Source organism: Onthophagus taurus, chromosome 7, assembly GCF_036711975.1.
Source record: "Onthophagus taurus isolate NC chromosome 7, IU_Otau_3.0, whole genome shotgun sequence".
Lineage (NCBI taxonomy): Eukaryota > Metazoa > Arthropoda > Insecta > Coleoptera > Scarabaeidae > Onthophagus > Onthophagus taurus.
This window is the reverse complement of record NC_091972.1, coordinates 39,326,429-39,342,690: the sequence shown is the minus strand read 5'-3', so window position 1 is coordinate 39,342,690 and position 16,262 is coordinate 39,326,429. Positions and strand designations below refer to the sequence as shown.

Genomic DNA, 16,262 nt, shown 5'->3' with positions numbered 1-16,262 from the left:
ATTGTTTAAGTAATAAACACATTATTTCTGAAGACTTGTCATCTTAATTTTTGATGTATTGCCTGCCCTAGAAGTCTGTCAGCGGTTGTTTGAATCATCCTGTATATTATTCAAAATTGACGTAAAGCACATAATCTATAAACGATATTCATCCATCCTTGATAATTACTAACCTAACGGATTCAAAATGCCAAATATTGCAATTGTAATTATTGTTATGTCGAAAATAACAGGGTATAACTCAAAAAATAAAAACGATGTAATAATTTTTTTTGTTTAAATATCATTTAGAATTGCCTAAAAATACAGGGTATCTCAGCGAGACCGGTCATTAGACGTTTCTGGGGTTCTGGCCAAACAAAAAATTTGAGAATGCAGACTTAAGTATTATCAATTACGTTCTCTTCATCTAAAATATTTTCAGATTTCTAGCACTTCCGGTTATACCGGAAGTCGCCACCTACTTTATTTTTTTAAATGGAACATCCTGTACATTTTTACACATTTGGATTTGTCTGTTTTGCAGGTTTATAAATAACTTTACTTTTTGCAATTTGAACCGGTAATTCTCGAGTTATTCGAATTTTTCTAGAAAAAATTGTTCCAGCGGACATTTGTTCAAAAAATCATAGAACACTCAATTTTTGAGATATCAATTTAGGATTCAGAACATGTTTAAACAACATGATGGAGTATGTTTTGGTGCCGAGAACGGCTGTCTAGATCGTTTGGTCACTTTACTATGATACGTTAACTTTTCGAAATTAGGAAGCACCATAACTTCATTTTTTTAAATGGCACCCCCTATATTTTATTACTTAGTCGTCTTCGGCGTCTCATTTTACACCTTTTATATTCCACATGTCCTATGCCTAACATTAATAGTTTGAGAAACAATTAGGGTTTTTTGAAAAATGCACACATATCATATGGATATTAACCTAGTGTGCCATGGAAAACAAATGTTTAATGACTTATTGATAAACGTCAAAGTCTAATTTAGGTTGTTTGATGCTTGTGAGTCTAAAACCAGTTAAAATGGATATTAATAACGCAAATAATGTTTATACAAATGAAGAAATCCATAATTTATTTTTTGTGCACGAAAAGTGCGACAAAGTTCTTAGTAGAACTTGAAGAATGTTTAATGAAAATTATCCACATTTATCTCCGATGACAAAAGGTAAATTTAGAGGAATAGAAGCAAATTTTTTGCATTTTGGACGAATTAATCACGTGTTAAACTGGCCAAAAAATGTAATAGATAATGTAACGGAAGAGGTGAATACCTTGGCTTATTTCGAGCCCAGTCCCAACACCTCAATTCGAGCTGCCAAAGACGATCTGGGAATCATACTACGAACTTTGTCGGGCATTTCATGCAAAAAAAATTAAATTAAGAATTTCTTGATTTGTGTAAATATTACTTTCGTTATTGTTATCGATTTTAACTCGTTTCAGTACTAATATTAAGGGACATAACAGATAATTATTAGCTCACATGCATCAAGTGACGTAAACAAGTGAGTCTTTGACAAGAACTCATTGAGAAGGCTTGTTTTTCATGGCACACTAGGCTAAATATCCATATGATATGTGTGCATTTTTCAAAAAACCCTAATTATCTCCCAAACTATTAATATTAGGTATGGGCCATATGCGATATAAAAGATGTAGAATGAGACACCGAAGACGACTAAAAAATAAAATATGAGGGGTGCCATTTAAAAAAATGAAGTTATGGTACTTCCAAATTTTGAAAAGTTAACGTGCCATAGTAAAGTGATCAAACGTTCTAGACCGCAGTTCTCGGCACCAAAACATACTCCATCATGTTGCTTAAGCATGTTCTCAATCCTAAATTGATATCCCAAAAATCGAGTGTTCTCTGATTTTTTGAACAAATGTCTGCTGGAGCAGATTTTTCTAGAAAAAATCGAATAACTCGAGAACGGCCGAATCAAATTGCAAAAAGTAAAGTTAGGAAAGACGAAACCACTGTGCTCGCCAAAGGATTGAACTACGCAATCGCCCCGAAGAAGGTTCCAAAGGAGGATATCATCTGCGAAGTGGAAGCAGCTGTTCGAGGGATGCCTGCACTGAAAGCCGAAGAGATCCGACAAGAAGTTGCGAGAGTATTGAAGTCAGCAAAACCACCAAAATCCAACTTGCCGATTGGTGAAAAGAAGGCACTCCGATCTATAAAAGAAAAATCAGAAATCGTCGTGTTACCAGCAGACAAGGGGAATGCCACCGTTGTTATGGACAGGAAAGAATACGACGATAAAATGATGAACTTACTGGACCCAGCCACCTACAGGAAGATCAAGAGGGACCCCACAGACAAAATCGTTAGAAAAATGAAGGAACTGATAAAATCTACAGGAATTCCAGCAGAACAGCAGAAATGTTTGTTTGTGCAGGCGCCGGTACCACCAAGAATCTACGGACTACCGAAGATTCACAAACCAGACGTCCCCCTCCGCCCTATCGTCAGCGCCATCAACTCCCCAACATACCAGCTGGCTAAACATCTTGCAAAGATTCTGTCCCCTTTCACAGGTAACACGGAATCGTATGTCACGGATTCTACACATTTTGTGGAATCGGTAAAAGGTGTAAAGCTGGATGCTGGGGATATGTTGGTAAGTTTCGATGTGGAATCCCTTTTTACTAGGGTACCAGTTAAGGATGCTGTAGAGGGTCTTCGCCGAAAACTCATTCCGGAGGGTTTACCAGGATACGTGCCAGATCTGGTGGAGTATTGCTTATCGTCGACGTATTTCAGCTGGAAAGGAGAATTTTACGAGCAGTTCGAAGGGGCAGCCATGGGATCTCCACTATCGCCAGTTATAGCTAATTTCTACATGGAATTATTCGAAGAGGACGCTTTGAAGAAGAGCCAGTGGAAACCAAAACTATGGCTCCGATCTGTGGATGACACGTTTGTGATATAGCAATATGGTCAAAAACGGCTCCAAGAGTTCTTGGATCACTTGAACTCTCAACATCCTATGATTAAGTTCACCATGGAAACAGAAACTGCCCAAAAACTACCTTTCCTAGATGTGTTGGTCACCAGGACGACAAATGGAGATATAGAACTTGGTGTATACCGAAAGAAGACCCATACCAACAGGTATTTACAGGCATGTTCACATCATCATCCCCAACAGAAGAGGTCCGTGATCCGTACATTATTTCAGCGAGCAGCGAGACTATGTGAAGGAGAGAACTTGAAGAAGGAGCAACACTTTCTACGAGGCGTGCTGCAGAAGAATGGATACACTTCGAGGGACATCAACCAGGCCATCAAGCAGCGAAAGCAGAAAGAGGACACGGTAAGTACAAAACCACTTGGATTTATCTGTCTTCCCTATGTTTCAGGTGTAACGGAACGAATTGCTAGGCACCTCAAGAAGAACGACATCGTAGTGCGGTACGGCACGGTCAGCAAAATTCGGAACACACTCCCGATAGCCAAGGACAAACTAACTCCATTAAAAGGAGCGGGAGTCTATCGACTATCGTGTAGTTGTGGGAAGGTTTATGTTGGCCAAACTGGACGCAACGTCGAGTGCCGCATCAAGGAGCATGAGAGGGATGTAAGGCTGAAGAAGATCCAGCAGTCGGCGGTTGTGGAACATTGCCATGCAGAGGGGCACCGAATAGACTTCGAACAAACAAAGGTGCTGGCTAGGGACAACAGATACTACCAAAGACTGACAAGAGAAGCCATAGAGATTCACCAACATAAAAATAACGTCAACAGAGAGGATGGCTGGGAACTTAGCAGAAACGTCTAATGACCGGTCTCGCTGAGACACCCTGTATATAATCCATAAACGGTTAACATCCATCACCGACATTTCAAGTCAAAATCCAAAACATTGCATGTGTTTAAAAGTAAAAAGGATGGAATTATTTTGTTTGGTTAACTATCATTCAAAATTGACCGATAATTTCATTCATAATCAATTTTTACCAACCTAACGGACTCAAACTTTCAAATCTATCCAATTTTATTTTTAACATTATAATGGGTTATAACTCAAAAAGTAAAAGTGATCAAATAATTTTTTATGCATAAATATTATTCATAGTTGACCTAAAATTTGTTATCCATAAACCATTTTCATCCATCATCTATTTTTACCAACCTAACGAACTCAAACTTTCAATTCTATCAAAATTATTTTCGACATAATAATGGGTTATAACTTATAAGATAAGTTAAAACTCAACTAGTAAAGACAAACGAATAATCTTGTTTGCGTAAATACCAAAGTTATCTAAAAATACATAATTCATAAACAATTTACATCCATCATTGATTTTTACCAACCTAATGGGCTGAAACTTGTAAATCTATTACATTACATTATTATTGATATCATAATGGATAGTAACTCAAAAAGCAGAAACGATTGAATATTTTTTTTACTTAAACATAATTCAAAATTGACTCAAATCTGTTGAAATGTAACGGCGTTATTTAATATGTGTAACTCAAATGGCAGGTTTCCTATCAAACAGAAATTTTTGTTAGAAGGAAGCTATTAATATACGCACTGCCTAAAAAACTTTCATGTCTCTTTATAGAATAAAGCACTCACCTCTACCTTGGTAGCATGCAGTGTTGCCGTTTTGATATAATTGTACTGAATTCAGTACGATTTTATGGATAAAGTACGTGAAAGTAGCAATTCAGTACAAAATTTTTAATCGTTATAATTGTACTGAAATCAGTACATTTTTTCAGCAATACCACTTTTTTTGAACAAGGAGCTTTTAGTTTAGCTGCTATTTTAAAAAAAACTTTCTTGTCTCACAATCAGTTATTAATACATTTTTTTTCATTTTCAGTACGAATTTTGGCACATTTATTTTCTTCGGTGCGGCAGCACTGGTAGCTTGGCTGCCTTGGCTTCTAATAATACATAAATATTGAAAATAAGCAATAAATACTTTATTATTACTTAAGAAAAGCCATTACTAATTGCTTTGTTATATTTGAGCTACTGCCTCTAATACGTCCATTTGTGACAGATTAAGATTGTAAACACCTTATCTTAAAAAAATCATATTTCAAAAACTAATTAAAACATCAAGGTTATTTAAAAAACATTTTATAGTAAATTTAATCTAGTTTAAACATAACAAAAATATTTTCTTCGTTCCTATTAAACCCGGTGATACAATTCTTTTAAATCACCTGTGTGGTTATTGAGATTAAAGTAAGTAAACATAATTACAACATCGTATTTCAACAACGAAGTGAGATATCATCATGAAATAAATACCATTTTAAAGCAAATTTAATTAACAGATCAATAAAAATCAACGAGGATTTAAATAACAAACTTTAAAGCCTAAACTTTCATAGGTGCTTGTTTGCAAATCACTCCCATCTATGCCGTGATTACTTAATTTCTGATCGACCATTTTTAAAAGACCCTCTACGTCTGTGTCATGGGCATGATCCATAAATATTCGGCACAAGTCGTTTATGTACCACGAACCTGAGATTGTGTCTCGATGAGCACTAAAACCTACAAAGATAATTTTTATTTATAATTACTATTTACTATTTATTCCAATTTATTACCTGGTAAAGTGGAATAACAAATTAAGACGTCTCTTATTTTTCCTTGTTGAAGAACTGGACATGAGTAGATTTGTGAATCGATTTTTACGTCAATTTCGATAGGATTTCTTAGTTACAAAAAAATTAAATTATACAAGATGAATTTATCATTTCTATTAAACTATTTTAAGTAACTTACCTACAACATTGAAAAATAAAAATTTTCGGTTTATCAATCATCCCTTCACACCTACTTCCATAAAATTGTTCCACGATCCATTTGGTACTGAGACTTTGTCCGTCAATAGTTTCAATCACCGTTTGTCCATCTATTGTTCCCCCATGACTCATAACAATGGTGACACACATGTCGTATTTCTCTAAATCTTGATTAGAAGCGAACGATTTTATGATAGATTCAATTTCCGATTTGGTTTTATTTTTCTCTTGGACTATACTAAACCCGAGTTGTGTAAAAAGTTCTACAATATTTTCTTGGTCAACTTTAGAGCCGTTTCTTGTCCTTCCTTCCATCTCAAAATTAATATTGTTGATCAATAGCAATTTTCCACGGTCTTTTAGCGATTGTGTGTTATAAGTTGGAACTTTTGAATCCGAACCATTCTTATACAATCCCGTCTTTTTAACTTTTATTTTTAACGTGTCCTTCGAGTCTGATTGATGTCGAGAAGATGACGATTCTTTATTATTACTTAGATTTATTTTGTCTTGGAAACACTTTATTTTCATTGCTACTGTTTGGAATTCATCTGTTGTGGTTGTTACATTTCGAGGTGAAACTATACTAAATAATTTTATGGAATCTTAGTATCGCAAGATTATAAAATAAATTATTCTCTAACTTACTTAGTTTGGTCTCGATTTAGTTCTTCTGACATAGTTGGTTTAATATATTAAAATACTGTATTGAAGCGTTTTAGGTACTGAAATAAGCAGTACTCATACGTTTTATAAATACGCTAATATTATCAAGGTAATTTTAATTGCCATTGAAAACATGAAATGTTTTGAAACCCTTATCATCTCAGTGTTTATCAACATTTGATCCCTGAAACCCTTTACAATTAACAACAATTATTTATCACTACAATGTTTATGATGATTGGCCGAATTATTTTGTTGTTATGTTCTCCGAATATGTCTACATCTTGCAAACTTATGATTTATTAGTAAATAAATAAATGAATTTACTCGTGCATAAATTTATGCAACAAACTAAATGTTTAAATGAAAATCTATTGTTCGATTATTTATATTGCAACATTTCAAATTTCCTATCATTTGAAACTCAGTATAAACTCATAAAATTTATTAGTAAAATAATAAACTATTATTAAAATAATTTCATTGTTATTTTATTTTGTTGTTAAATTTATCTACATGAATATCATACGAAGAATGTTATAATCTATTTGAAGAAAATGTTAATTCAACAAAGGTTCCTGATGTCATTCAAAATTAAATATTTCATAGAATAAAATAACATTTTTAAAAGAAAAATTAGAAGCACAGATTTCAATGTCAATTTGAGAAGAGATGTAGAATGTAAATTATTTTACATCCATCGAAATCATTTGATGATACGAGTGAAAAGGTAAAAAGACAAAATTGTATTCGTCTGTTACAAACTGAAAAATTTAAATTTCTTTTTCTACCCTTGACACAACAACAAACATATCGTGTGTGGGTTGATAAGTGTCTCAATCTTAAACGTACTTTCTAATTTTCGACTGAACATGAACAAAGTCATGGATCTTGGGTCTAACACTCCACCTCTTCCCTTGAGAGGGTTTTGGTGATACTAACAAGGGAAGTGTCACAACTGTGTCTCACCGATTTCGATGCAATTTGGTACAGTCATAGAATGGGCCAAAATAAGGTTCGTACATTTTTTTATACGTGCGGTAAAAGCCCCTGGGGCGAGTTATAGGGGTTGAAAGTTTGGAGAAAAAGTACGTTTTCACTTATATTTTAAAAATGAAAAGTGCTATCAAAATTTGGTAAATTGTAACTGATATTCATTTTAAAAGAGCTTTCTTTTGATGTATCACACATATACCAGAGGGTTAAGAAGGGCGAACTACCCCTATTTTTTTGGAATTATTTAAAAACCACCCTATCGATTTTGGCGGCATTAAGTATACTTCCAGCACGTTCAAAAATATTAGTTAAGGGTTTTTTCCCATTCGCTCTAGATCATCCCCAGCGAAGTTACGGGGGTTAACATGTAACCACTTTTCGTAAGAATGATGTGATAAAATTGTCAGGTATTTTGAAAATACTTTAACAAAACCGTAAATTAGTCGCACAATAAAATGTTTAATGTAAAATAAGGCATAATACACCATTTAGGGGTGGTTGGGGTTAACCACCCCCTTAAAAATTAATTCTATCCCGGGCATTACTTGTTGATTACGGCGAAATTTGGTACTGTGTTTGTTTTATATAGTTTATTAGTTTATTTTTATTCTACATAATGTTGCCAAAAATACACCTACCAAAAAACAACAAATACCGAAAAGTAACGTCAAAGACCCAATTGCACAGATGGTCTAAATATATTGAAGAAAGAGGGACATACAAAGAAAAATTAGCAGAAATTACCGAATTTGTAATTAATCAAGCGAGAGCCGCCGTAGATAATAAATTGCCACTACATGATATTGATATACGCAGATGGGCTATACAAGCTAGAAATGAAAAGAATTTATCTCCTCAACTGTTCAAAGCATCTCATAGCTGGGTGCAACGTTTTAAGAAAGCAAATCGGTTAGTAAGCCGAAAAATAACAAAATTTCTATCCCAAAAACAAATTGGAAATGTTGATCGAGTAAAAACTTTAGCAAAAGATTTCGTTAAAGAGGCAAAGCTACAAATCCAAATATATGGACCTGAAAACACCTACAATTCGGATCAGAGCGGTTTTAACTTGGAATTCCATTCGGGAAGAACATTAAGCGATTTAGGAGTTAAAACCGTAGAAAGTGTGGTCCAGTCGGTGTCATCTACAACGCACAGTTACACAATTCAACCCGTAATATCTGCTGATGGGAAACTTCTTTCTCCACTTTTTATTGTTTTAAAAGAACCCTCTGGCAGCTTTGGACCGAGGGTAGCAAATACAATGTTTAAAGCAGACAATATATACGTTTTGGCATCAAAATCTGGAAAGTTAACTTCAGAACACATGAAAAATTGGCTCCAAAATGTATATTTTCCAAATACTGGTTCTAAATCATTATTATTATTAGATTCTTGGAGTGGCCATTGTCCTGAAGTTATTAGTGAAATAACTCCATCAGGTACTAATTTTAAACATTTATCTATACCTGCAGGGACAACAGGTCAAATACAGCCCCTAGATGTATTTGGTTTCAGAATATGGAAAAATTTTATTAGAAGATTCTCTGATCAGATTATTCTTTACCAGTATGATGTCAATTTACATCAGAGGGATAACATATTAAAATTGCAATCGTTGACGCATAACCAGTTGGCTTCCCCTCGGTTTATAAATGTTTTTAAATACGCATGGTTTGCAAGTGGCTATATAGAGGAGAGACCAGACCATTTTGAAAATCCCGTGGAAGTTTGCTTTTCGAGTGAGAAGCCAACGTGTGATATCTGTGGGGATATAGCGGTCATAACATGTGCATGGTGTAAAAAATCCTTATGTTTAAAACATTTTTTCCACGACTTTCATTTTTGCCAACACTACGTAGAATAAAAATAAATTTAATATTGAAAATTAATATAATACATAAAAAACGTCAATTAGTAATGTAGAATAAACTTCTTTGGTATATTGAACTATTTTTTTTGTCAGTTGCTTTTTAACTCATAAATAAATAAAATATCTTATTTATCTAGTAGTTTTATATTTATTATTTAAAGAAAATGAGGGTAGTTTACCTCGTGGAACATCGATAGATAGATTTTTAAAAAACAATACCACAGTTACGATGGCAGTTTTCATCTTCGAGGTATAAACAAAAAACTACCCCTAATTTGTAACCCTTATAACCATTTTCAAAAATTTTTACTTCAAATATAAAACAAACACAGTACCAAATTTCGCCGTAATCGACAAATAACGCCCGGGATAGAATTAATTTTTAAGGGGGTGGATAACCCCAACAACCCCTATATGGTGTATTATGCCTTATTTTACACTAAACATTTTATTGTGCGACTAATTTACGGTTTTGTTTAAAGTATTTTCAAAATACCTGACAATTTTATCACATCATTCTTACGAAAAGTGCTTACATGTTAACCCCCGTAACTTCGCTGGGGTTGATCTAGGGCGAATGGGAAAAAACCCTTAACTAATATTTTTGAACGCACTAGAAGTATACTTAATGCCGCCAAAATCGATAGGGTGGTTTTTAAATAATTCCAAAAAAATAGGGGTAGTTCGCCCTTTTTAACCCTCTGCTATATGTGTGACACATCAAAAGAAAGCTCTTTTAAAATGAATATCAGTTACAATTTACCAAATTTTGATAGCACTTTTCGTTTTCAAAATATAAGTGAAAACGTACTTTTTCTCCAAACTTTCAACCCCTATAACTCGCCCCAGGGGCTTTTACCGCACGTATAAAAAAATGTGCGAACCTTATTTTGGCCCATTCTATGACTGTACCAAATTGCATCGAAATCGGTGAGACACAGTTGTGACACTTCCCTTGTAAGTGTTTACTATTCTTCTTTATTCCTCCTGATCCTGAGCCATACAAATATTTGTATGGCCTGGTCCATAGGGTGTCCCGTCAATTTTCTCAACCTGTCTCCCTTTACAAGTTTTCCATCTGTTCGGTTTGCCTTTCAAAATTTTGCTTAGTTTTACTGTGGCTTCCCGTTTGCTAAACTACTTCCCATCAATCGAGATACCCTCGTTCCAATAACCAAAAACTTGGCTCATGACAAATTCGTTGTATATGTTGTGTAGGCAAGAAGGTGGTGTTTGTTTCAATATAGTTGTTGTTCCTTGCATATAAATGTTGAATCAACATGACTAAATGATCTGGCGTGCCTATTACCTTGAGTATATTCCACAGTCTACCGAATCGAAGGACTTCATGTCTACGAGGCATAGGTATCTCGTATGTTGTGTTCTCTTGCCCTATCGATGATCAGCCATATGTTTAATATTTGTTCTTTTCTTTGTTCTTCTGATATCTTGGAAACAAAAATGCTTTTAGCCCTTCATTGATAACCAAAACATCTGATCTGTAATTATTGAAGCCTGGTGAGCCTTTTTTATGAATTATTATAACCAGTGATTTTTAACCATATTTTTAAGCATAGAATCTGCATGATTTTTGGTTTTTGTCTTACGACAGCTTTGAAGACCTTGGCTGGTATCCCATCTAGTCTGGGTGATTTGCAGATTTTATGTACAATATGACTCTTGCTATTTCAGATCTTAATATTTCGATTTCCATATGTTCATTTGTATGGATGTTTGTTTTGTATAAATTTTGGCAGTATATCTACATAATATATCATCTGCATCAGTTACCGGATTTTCATTTTTGTTCTTTATTATTTAGATACGGGACTTAAACTATTTTGCGAGATATGTATGTTGTTGTTGTATTTCTTCGCAAATTGCGAAATGTAATCATTCTTGTCTCTTTTATATTCGTATATATGGAATTATTTTGCTGAGATGCTTTGTTCTGTGTCAGAAAAAATCTTCGAGCTGCAGATTTGACAAAATGATTTCTCACCTTTGATTTTTCCCAAAATTCATGAATTTGCCTATGTCCTAATCGAAAATTGGACGGTGTGTTTGGAACTGAAATGCTTATCGTTTCAGCATCAAACTTTCCTAATGGTTAAATCTCCAAATTACAGGTTTAAAACAACTTTGTATAACCCAGAAGTAATGAAAGGTTCAGATTAAATTTTGATTATTCAAATATTCTTGGGGTATGTATACAGCCTGATTCAGAGTAAGCGCCTTATTTTTTTTTAGCCACATTATGGGTACTACTTTCAAAATATTTGGCAGTAATACGTTTTAGGTTTTAGGACATTCTCTACACGATGGTGATATCATATTTTCAATTGGACGAATTATTTCAAAATGGCGACTGTCACCTTTTTTTTTAAATGGAATGCCAACATTTTTTTTTTATTATTGAGATCCTAAAAACATTCTTTTTACGATAGTATTTTGTTTTTCTTAAAAATTCATTTCTTTCCCCATGAATTTTTAAGAAAAACAAAATACCATAGATATAATATCTCAAACGTTTCCTAACAAAAAATTAAATCAAAGATATGATGTAATCTTCTAATTTCTTTCCTCTTTCTCAGTTTACCTCTATCCACTTTGAATGTAAGCCTCTTCCATGATTTTCCATGTCTCTCTAACCCCATTTTAGCCAATTTCTCCCCCTATTTTTCGTGGTTATCTGTTATCACTAAAGTTCGGATATTTCGGTACCGTCTCAGTAGGCTCAGTAGCGTCGACAGCGCAGAACCTATGGGGCACGATTGTAAATGCACTCCGACCACCCGATATACCGTTCCGATCGCTAACACATCTACAAGCACGCTAGGCCTGCATTTATCCGTGTTGCGTTCCGAGTATTCATTTAATATCCTTGTTATCTTCGTGAAAGCCATTTATTTTTATGAATTAGAATTGTACGAATGTTTCAGTTTTTATAATTTCAAACCGATTGATTATTTTATTTAATTATCATCGAATATTTTCTTGATTTTTGTTAATTAGAAGTGCCTTGTTGTTTTGGGTTTTGTAGTTTAAAACTACTTCTATTAAGAGTTAATTTTTTGATTTTTATTAACTGAATTACCATATTCAGCCCTATTGTTTTAGTTTTTATAATTTATTTCAATGGCACACTTAATAGCGACTTTTGGCGATACGTTCACATTAATTGACGATAATGTAGCATTTTGCAACTGCTGTTCGGATTTCTTGCAAAGCGGCAGAAATTGCAGGTGCATATAGATACCAAAAAAACATCAGCAAAACATGAAGGGACCATCGAGCAAAGAATTTTTTGAAGACATTTGCCAAGCTTTTGTATCGGCGAATATACCTCTTTCAAAGCTCAATAATCCTAGTTTACGAGATTTATTTAAAAAATATACCGGGCGAGAACTTCCTGATGAATCCACAATTAGAAAACCGTACCTTTTACCTGAATATGATAAAACCATTGCAACAATAAAAGGTAGATGTGTGGTCAACGTAGTGGTAGGTATTTTGGATCCTCAGAGACATTATCGGCCCTATTTAGTGTCGACGGAATTCAGAAATACCGTAAACGCAGAGGTCATATTTGAGATTATTAAAGAAGCTATTTTGAACGTGTCCAATTCTCCGGAAAAAATATTACTTTTTGTATCTGATGCCGGAAAGCTTTTACAGCAACAGTTTTCCAATGCATTACATTTAACATGTTTAGCCCACGGATTACATCGGATTTGCGAATTTATCAGGGAAACATATCCAGACGTTAACGTCTTAATTAACAATGTTAAAAAAGTTTTACTTAAAGCACCATTTCGAGTATCTTTATATAAAGAAATGTTCCCCAACTTGTGTTGTTGCTGCTTTTTTTATTACCAAAATTTTGAGAACATACGATCTTTTATAAAAAAGTTAACAGACACTGCAATGAGTATTAAAGTATGTAAAAAAATTTTAGAGAGGGAAACCTTACACAATGATCTCAAGTTTATTTACGAAAATTTTAAACAAATACCAGAAACGCACCAGTTTTTAGAAAGACAGAATATTGAAGTTGCTACGTCGATTTTTAAAATTGAGAGACTTTTGAACCAATTAAAAAATGTAGATGCGGATTTTACTACAAAATTGCAGCATAAAATTCATGCAATAATTTCACGCAATCCCAATTATAATATTTTAAAAGAAATTGCAACCAATTCATTTTCCAACCAAGAAATATCTTCTAAATATGGCCCGTTAGTTCCAACATTTAAATTTGCGCCAGTTACCAGTTGTGATGTCGAAAGAATATTTTCTAGATTTAAAGACATTTTAACACCCAAACGGTCGTCATTTTCTGAAGTAAATTTAGAAAAAGTCATTATTATTCAATCATTTCACCAAATAGGAACTGAGAGTCGAGAAAAATTATGATAAAATATATAATTACTTGGTTATTTAGCGTTAATACAGACCCTTGCTAACGCGCGCCTATGGATTACTATGACAACGTTGCAAACCAGAGAACTCGGGACCTTGGCTATGCGTCACTCGTTAATAACGCAACATTCGTGAACTGGTCGACTGGACTTAGGTACCGAAGAATCCGAGCTCTAGTCATCACCCATCGAAACTTCAGGCCAGCAATTCTCGCCTGTACATCTGTGATCTTAATGCACCTTCAGATCTCCTCATTACGCACACTCTGTCTCTAAGATTGATCTCCGGCGTTATACCCTCCTTGGCTTTTTGGTTTGTACTTAGCTTATTGGCACTTTTTTTTGTGAGTGCGTTGGAATACTATATCTTGTTACTATGCAGGATTAGAACACTTTCCGCTTCGGGTTAATAAGCAAGCTGGATTTTTGAAGATGAAGCCGAGTTTCTCAAATGCTGCCCATGTCAAACCTATCCCTCTTGTTATTTCGGTGGTCTGTTTTTTTTTGCTCAGCTTGATATCTTAACTAAGGTGTTCTACAACTTCTATGATATGATTTTTAATCGGAAACTGAAGAGCGTCCGGAGTCAACGTCTGTGTCCTTTAGAGGTTCATCCTTGGACCCATTTCTGCTGATACTTTATGGAGCTACTCAAGCATATCCTTCAACTTCTCTGGGTAGTTGCCTCTTAGTATGATGTCATCCGCAAATGTCAGTTGATTTAGGTAGGTCCTTCTTTTCCCAAGATAGTTTCTTGAAGATATTCTCCAATGAATAGTTTAGGTGATATCGTGTCTCCCTGTTCGCCTCTCTCAATCTGAATCTTTTTCGTCAGAATGTCCTCGCCCAATTTAACACGTAGTGTTGCATTGGTGTAAATGTGTTCGATGAGGGCGAATCGCTTCTCGCCTAGTATGCATATATTAAATTTCATCACTATAATTTAACATTAACACAATTTCACTTTCAAATTTACTTTTTAAAAAGTTTTATTCAAATTCAAAGTTACACAAAGAAACGAACATGTAAAATTAATAAATTATAAATTCATTCATTAAATTTTAATATGTGATTATAAAATAAGATAAAATAAGACAATTATAATAGAAAGTACTTATTTTTCAAGGAAAACAAATTAATGTAAACAAGCAGAAATCAACAAGGATTTAAATAGCAAACCTTAAAACCAATGCTACGAAAGCAGCTGGTTTCCCAATAATTTCCATCATTGCGAACACTTAGTTTCTGATCGACCATTTTTAAAAGACTCTCTATGTCTGTGTCATGGGCATTCTCCATAAATACTTGACAAAGGTCATTGATGTACCATGAACTTGAAGTTATAACCCGACAACTACTACAATCTACAAAGAAAAGAATTTGTTTTTAATAAAATTGTTGTTTTTCAAATTAATTACCTGCTATAGTACAATAACAAATTAGGATATCCTTTATTTTTCGTTTAAACAAATATGCGTCGCTATGTATACCGTCTGTGAAAGATTTTCTTAAAAAAAAACATAATTTTATTACTTAAAAAACATCATATTTTAAGAAATCACTTTAAAAACTTACCTACAGCACCGAAATATAAAAATTTTCGGTTTATCAATCATCCCTTCACACTTATCTTCATAAAATTGTTCTACAATCCATTTGGTACTTAAATTTTCACCATCAATAGTTTCAATCATGGTTTGTCCATCTTTTGTTTCACCATGACTCATAACAATAGTGGCACACATGTCGTATTTTTCTAAATCTCGATTAGTAGTCAACGATACTACGATTTCTTCCATTTCTGATTTGGTTTTATTTATGGCTTCTACAACAATAAAACCGAGTTGTGTAAAAAGTTCCTTAATATTCTCGTGATCTACGTTATCCTCGTTTTCTGCCTTTCCACCCATTTTAAAATTAATATTGTTAATTAATAGTAACATTCCACGATTGTTTGGGGATTGTGTGTTATAAGTTGGAACTTTAGTGTTTAACCCATAATACAATCCCGTCTTTTTAACTTTTATATTTAATACGTTCTCCAGCTGTGCTTGGTACGGTAAAAAATTTCCTGATTCTTTATCGTTATTAATATCCATTCGCCTTGCATCTTCCAACTCGTCTATTTCTATTGAAAAATTGCTATTAAGGAAGGACACAAAAGAAGCGTAATACAAAAATGTTAAGATTAATCACTTTATAACTTACTTATCATGTTCCGATTCTTTTGACATAGTTTGTTTATTAAATTAGAAAATTATGTCGAAATTTTTGAAATAATGAAATAAACTGCACTCAATACAACGGTTTTATTCGAACAAATCCGTTATCATTATCAAGATAATTTTAATAATTCAAGTAAATACAGGATATGACTGATCTATAGTGTTTACCTTTATCTTGGAAAAATAAAAAAAAAGATACGATGTTGGTGATAAATGATTCTATACACAAAAACCAGATGATTCCTTACGTATCAATACCAACTACGTGTATTACG

The 16,262-nt window shown here is 33.7% G+C and overlaps 3 protein-coding genes across 4 annotated transcripts; 1 reads left to right on the top strand and 2 right to left on the bottom strand.

The window, feature by feature from the left end:
- Positions 1-253: 253 nt before the first annotated feature.
- LOC139430698 (uncharacterized) lies at positions 254-4,083 on the top strand. The gene is made up of 2 exons (XM_071197913.1): positions 254-3,341; positions 3,410-4,083. The coding sequence occupies exon 1, from the start codon at positions 1,905-1,907 to the stop codon at positions 2,955-2,957; it is 1,053 nt and encodes a 350-aa protein (XP_071054014.1). The 5' UTR covers positions 254-1,904; the 3' UTR covers positions 2,958-3,341; positions 3,410-4,083.
- Positions 4,084-5,126: 1,043 nt separating this feature from the next.
- Positions 5,127-6,768, bottom strand: LOC139430756 (caspase Dronc-like). The gene is made up of 4 exons (XM_071198030.1): positions 6,455-6,768; positions 5,787-6,392; positions 5,609-5,715; positions 5,127-5,552 (listed from the first exon to the last, which is right to left on the bottom strand). Exons 1-4 carry the CDS (start codon positions 6,484-6,486, stop codon positions 5,341-5,343), a joined length of 957 nt encoding a protein of 318 aa, XP_071054131.1. The 5' UTR covers positions 6,487-6,768; the 3' UTR covers positions 5,127-5,340.
- A 7,965-nt stretch (positions 6,769-14,733) lies between these two features.
- LOC111420111 (caspase Dronc-like) lies at positions 14,734-16,262 on the bottom strand. 2 transcript variants are annotated; one of them, XM_071197803.1, is made up of 4 exons: positions 15,971-16,262; positions 15,338-15,904; positions 15,181-15,269; positions 14,734-15,126 (listed from the first exon to the last, which is right to left on the bottom strand). In XM_071197803.1, exons 1-4 carry the CDS (start codon positions 15,994-15,996, stop codon positions 14,918-14,920), a joined length of 891 nt encoding a protein of 296 aa, XP_071053904.1. In that variant the 5' UTR covers positions 15,997-16,262; the 3' UTR covers positions 14,734-14,917. The 2 variants fall into 2 exon arrangements, with proteins under 2 accessions (XP_071053904.1, XP_071053905.1); XM_071197804.1 differs by having other exon boundaries at positions 15,338-15,890.

Bases quoted from the DNA above. Each gene is read 5' to 3' on its own strand.
- LOC139430698 (XM_071197913.1), top strand. From the start codon at position 1,905: ATGTCTGCTGGAGCAGATTTTTCTAGAAAAAATCGAATAACTCGAGAA.
- LOC139430756 (XM_071198030.1), bottom strand. From the start codon at position 6,486: ATGTCAGAAGAACTAAATCGAGACCAAACTAA. The intron at 6,393-6,454 runs GTAAGTTAGAGA...AAAATTATTTAG, and splicing joins CTAAATCGAGACCAAACTAA to TATAGTTTCACCTCGAAATG. The intron at 5,716-5,786 runs GTAAGTTACTTA...TTTGTAACTAAG, and splicing joins TTTATTTTTCAATGTTGTAG to AAATCCTATCGAAATTGACG.
- LOC111420111 (XM_071197803.1), bottom strand. From the start codon at position 15,996: ATGTCAAAAGAATCGGAACATGATAA. The intron at 15,270-15,337 runs GTAAGTTTTTAA...TTTTTTTTTAAG, and splicing joins TTTATATTTCGGTGCTGTAG to AAAATCTTTCACAGACGGTA. The intron at 15,127-15,180 runs GTAATTAATTTG...TTTTCTTTGTAG, and splicing joins TTGTTATTGTACTATAGCAG to ATTGTAGTAGTTGTCGGGTT.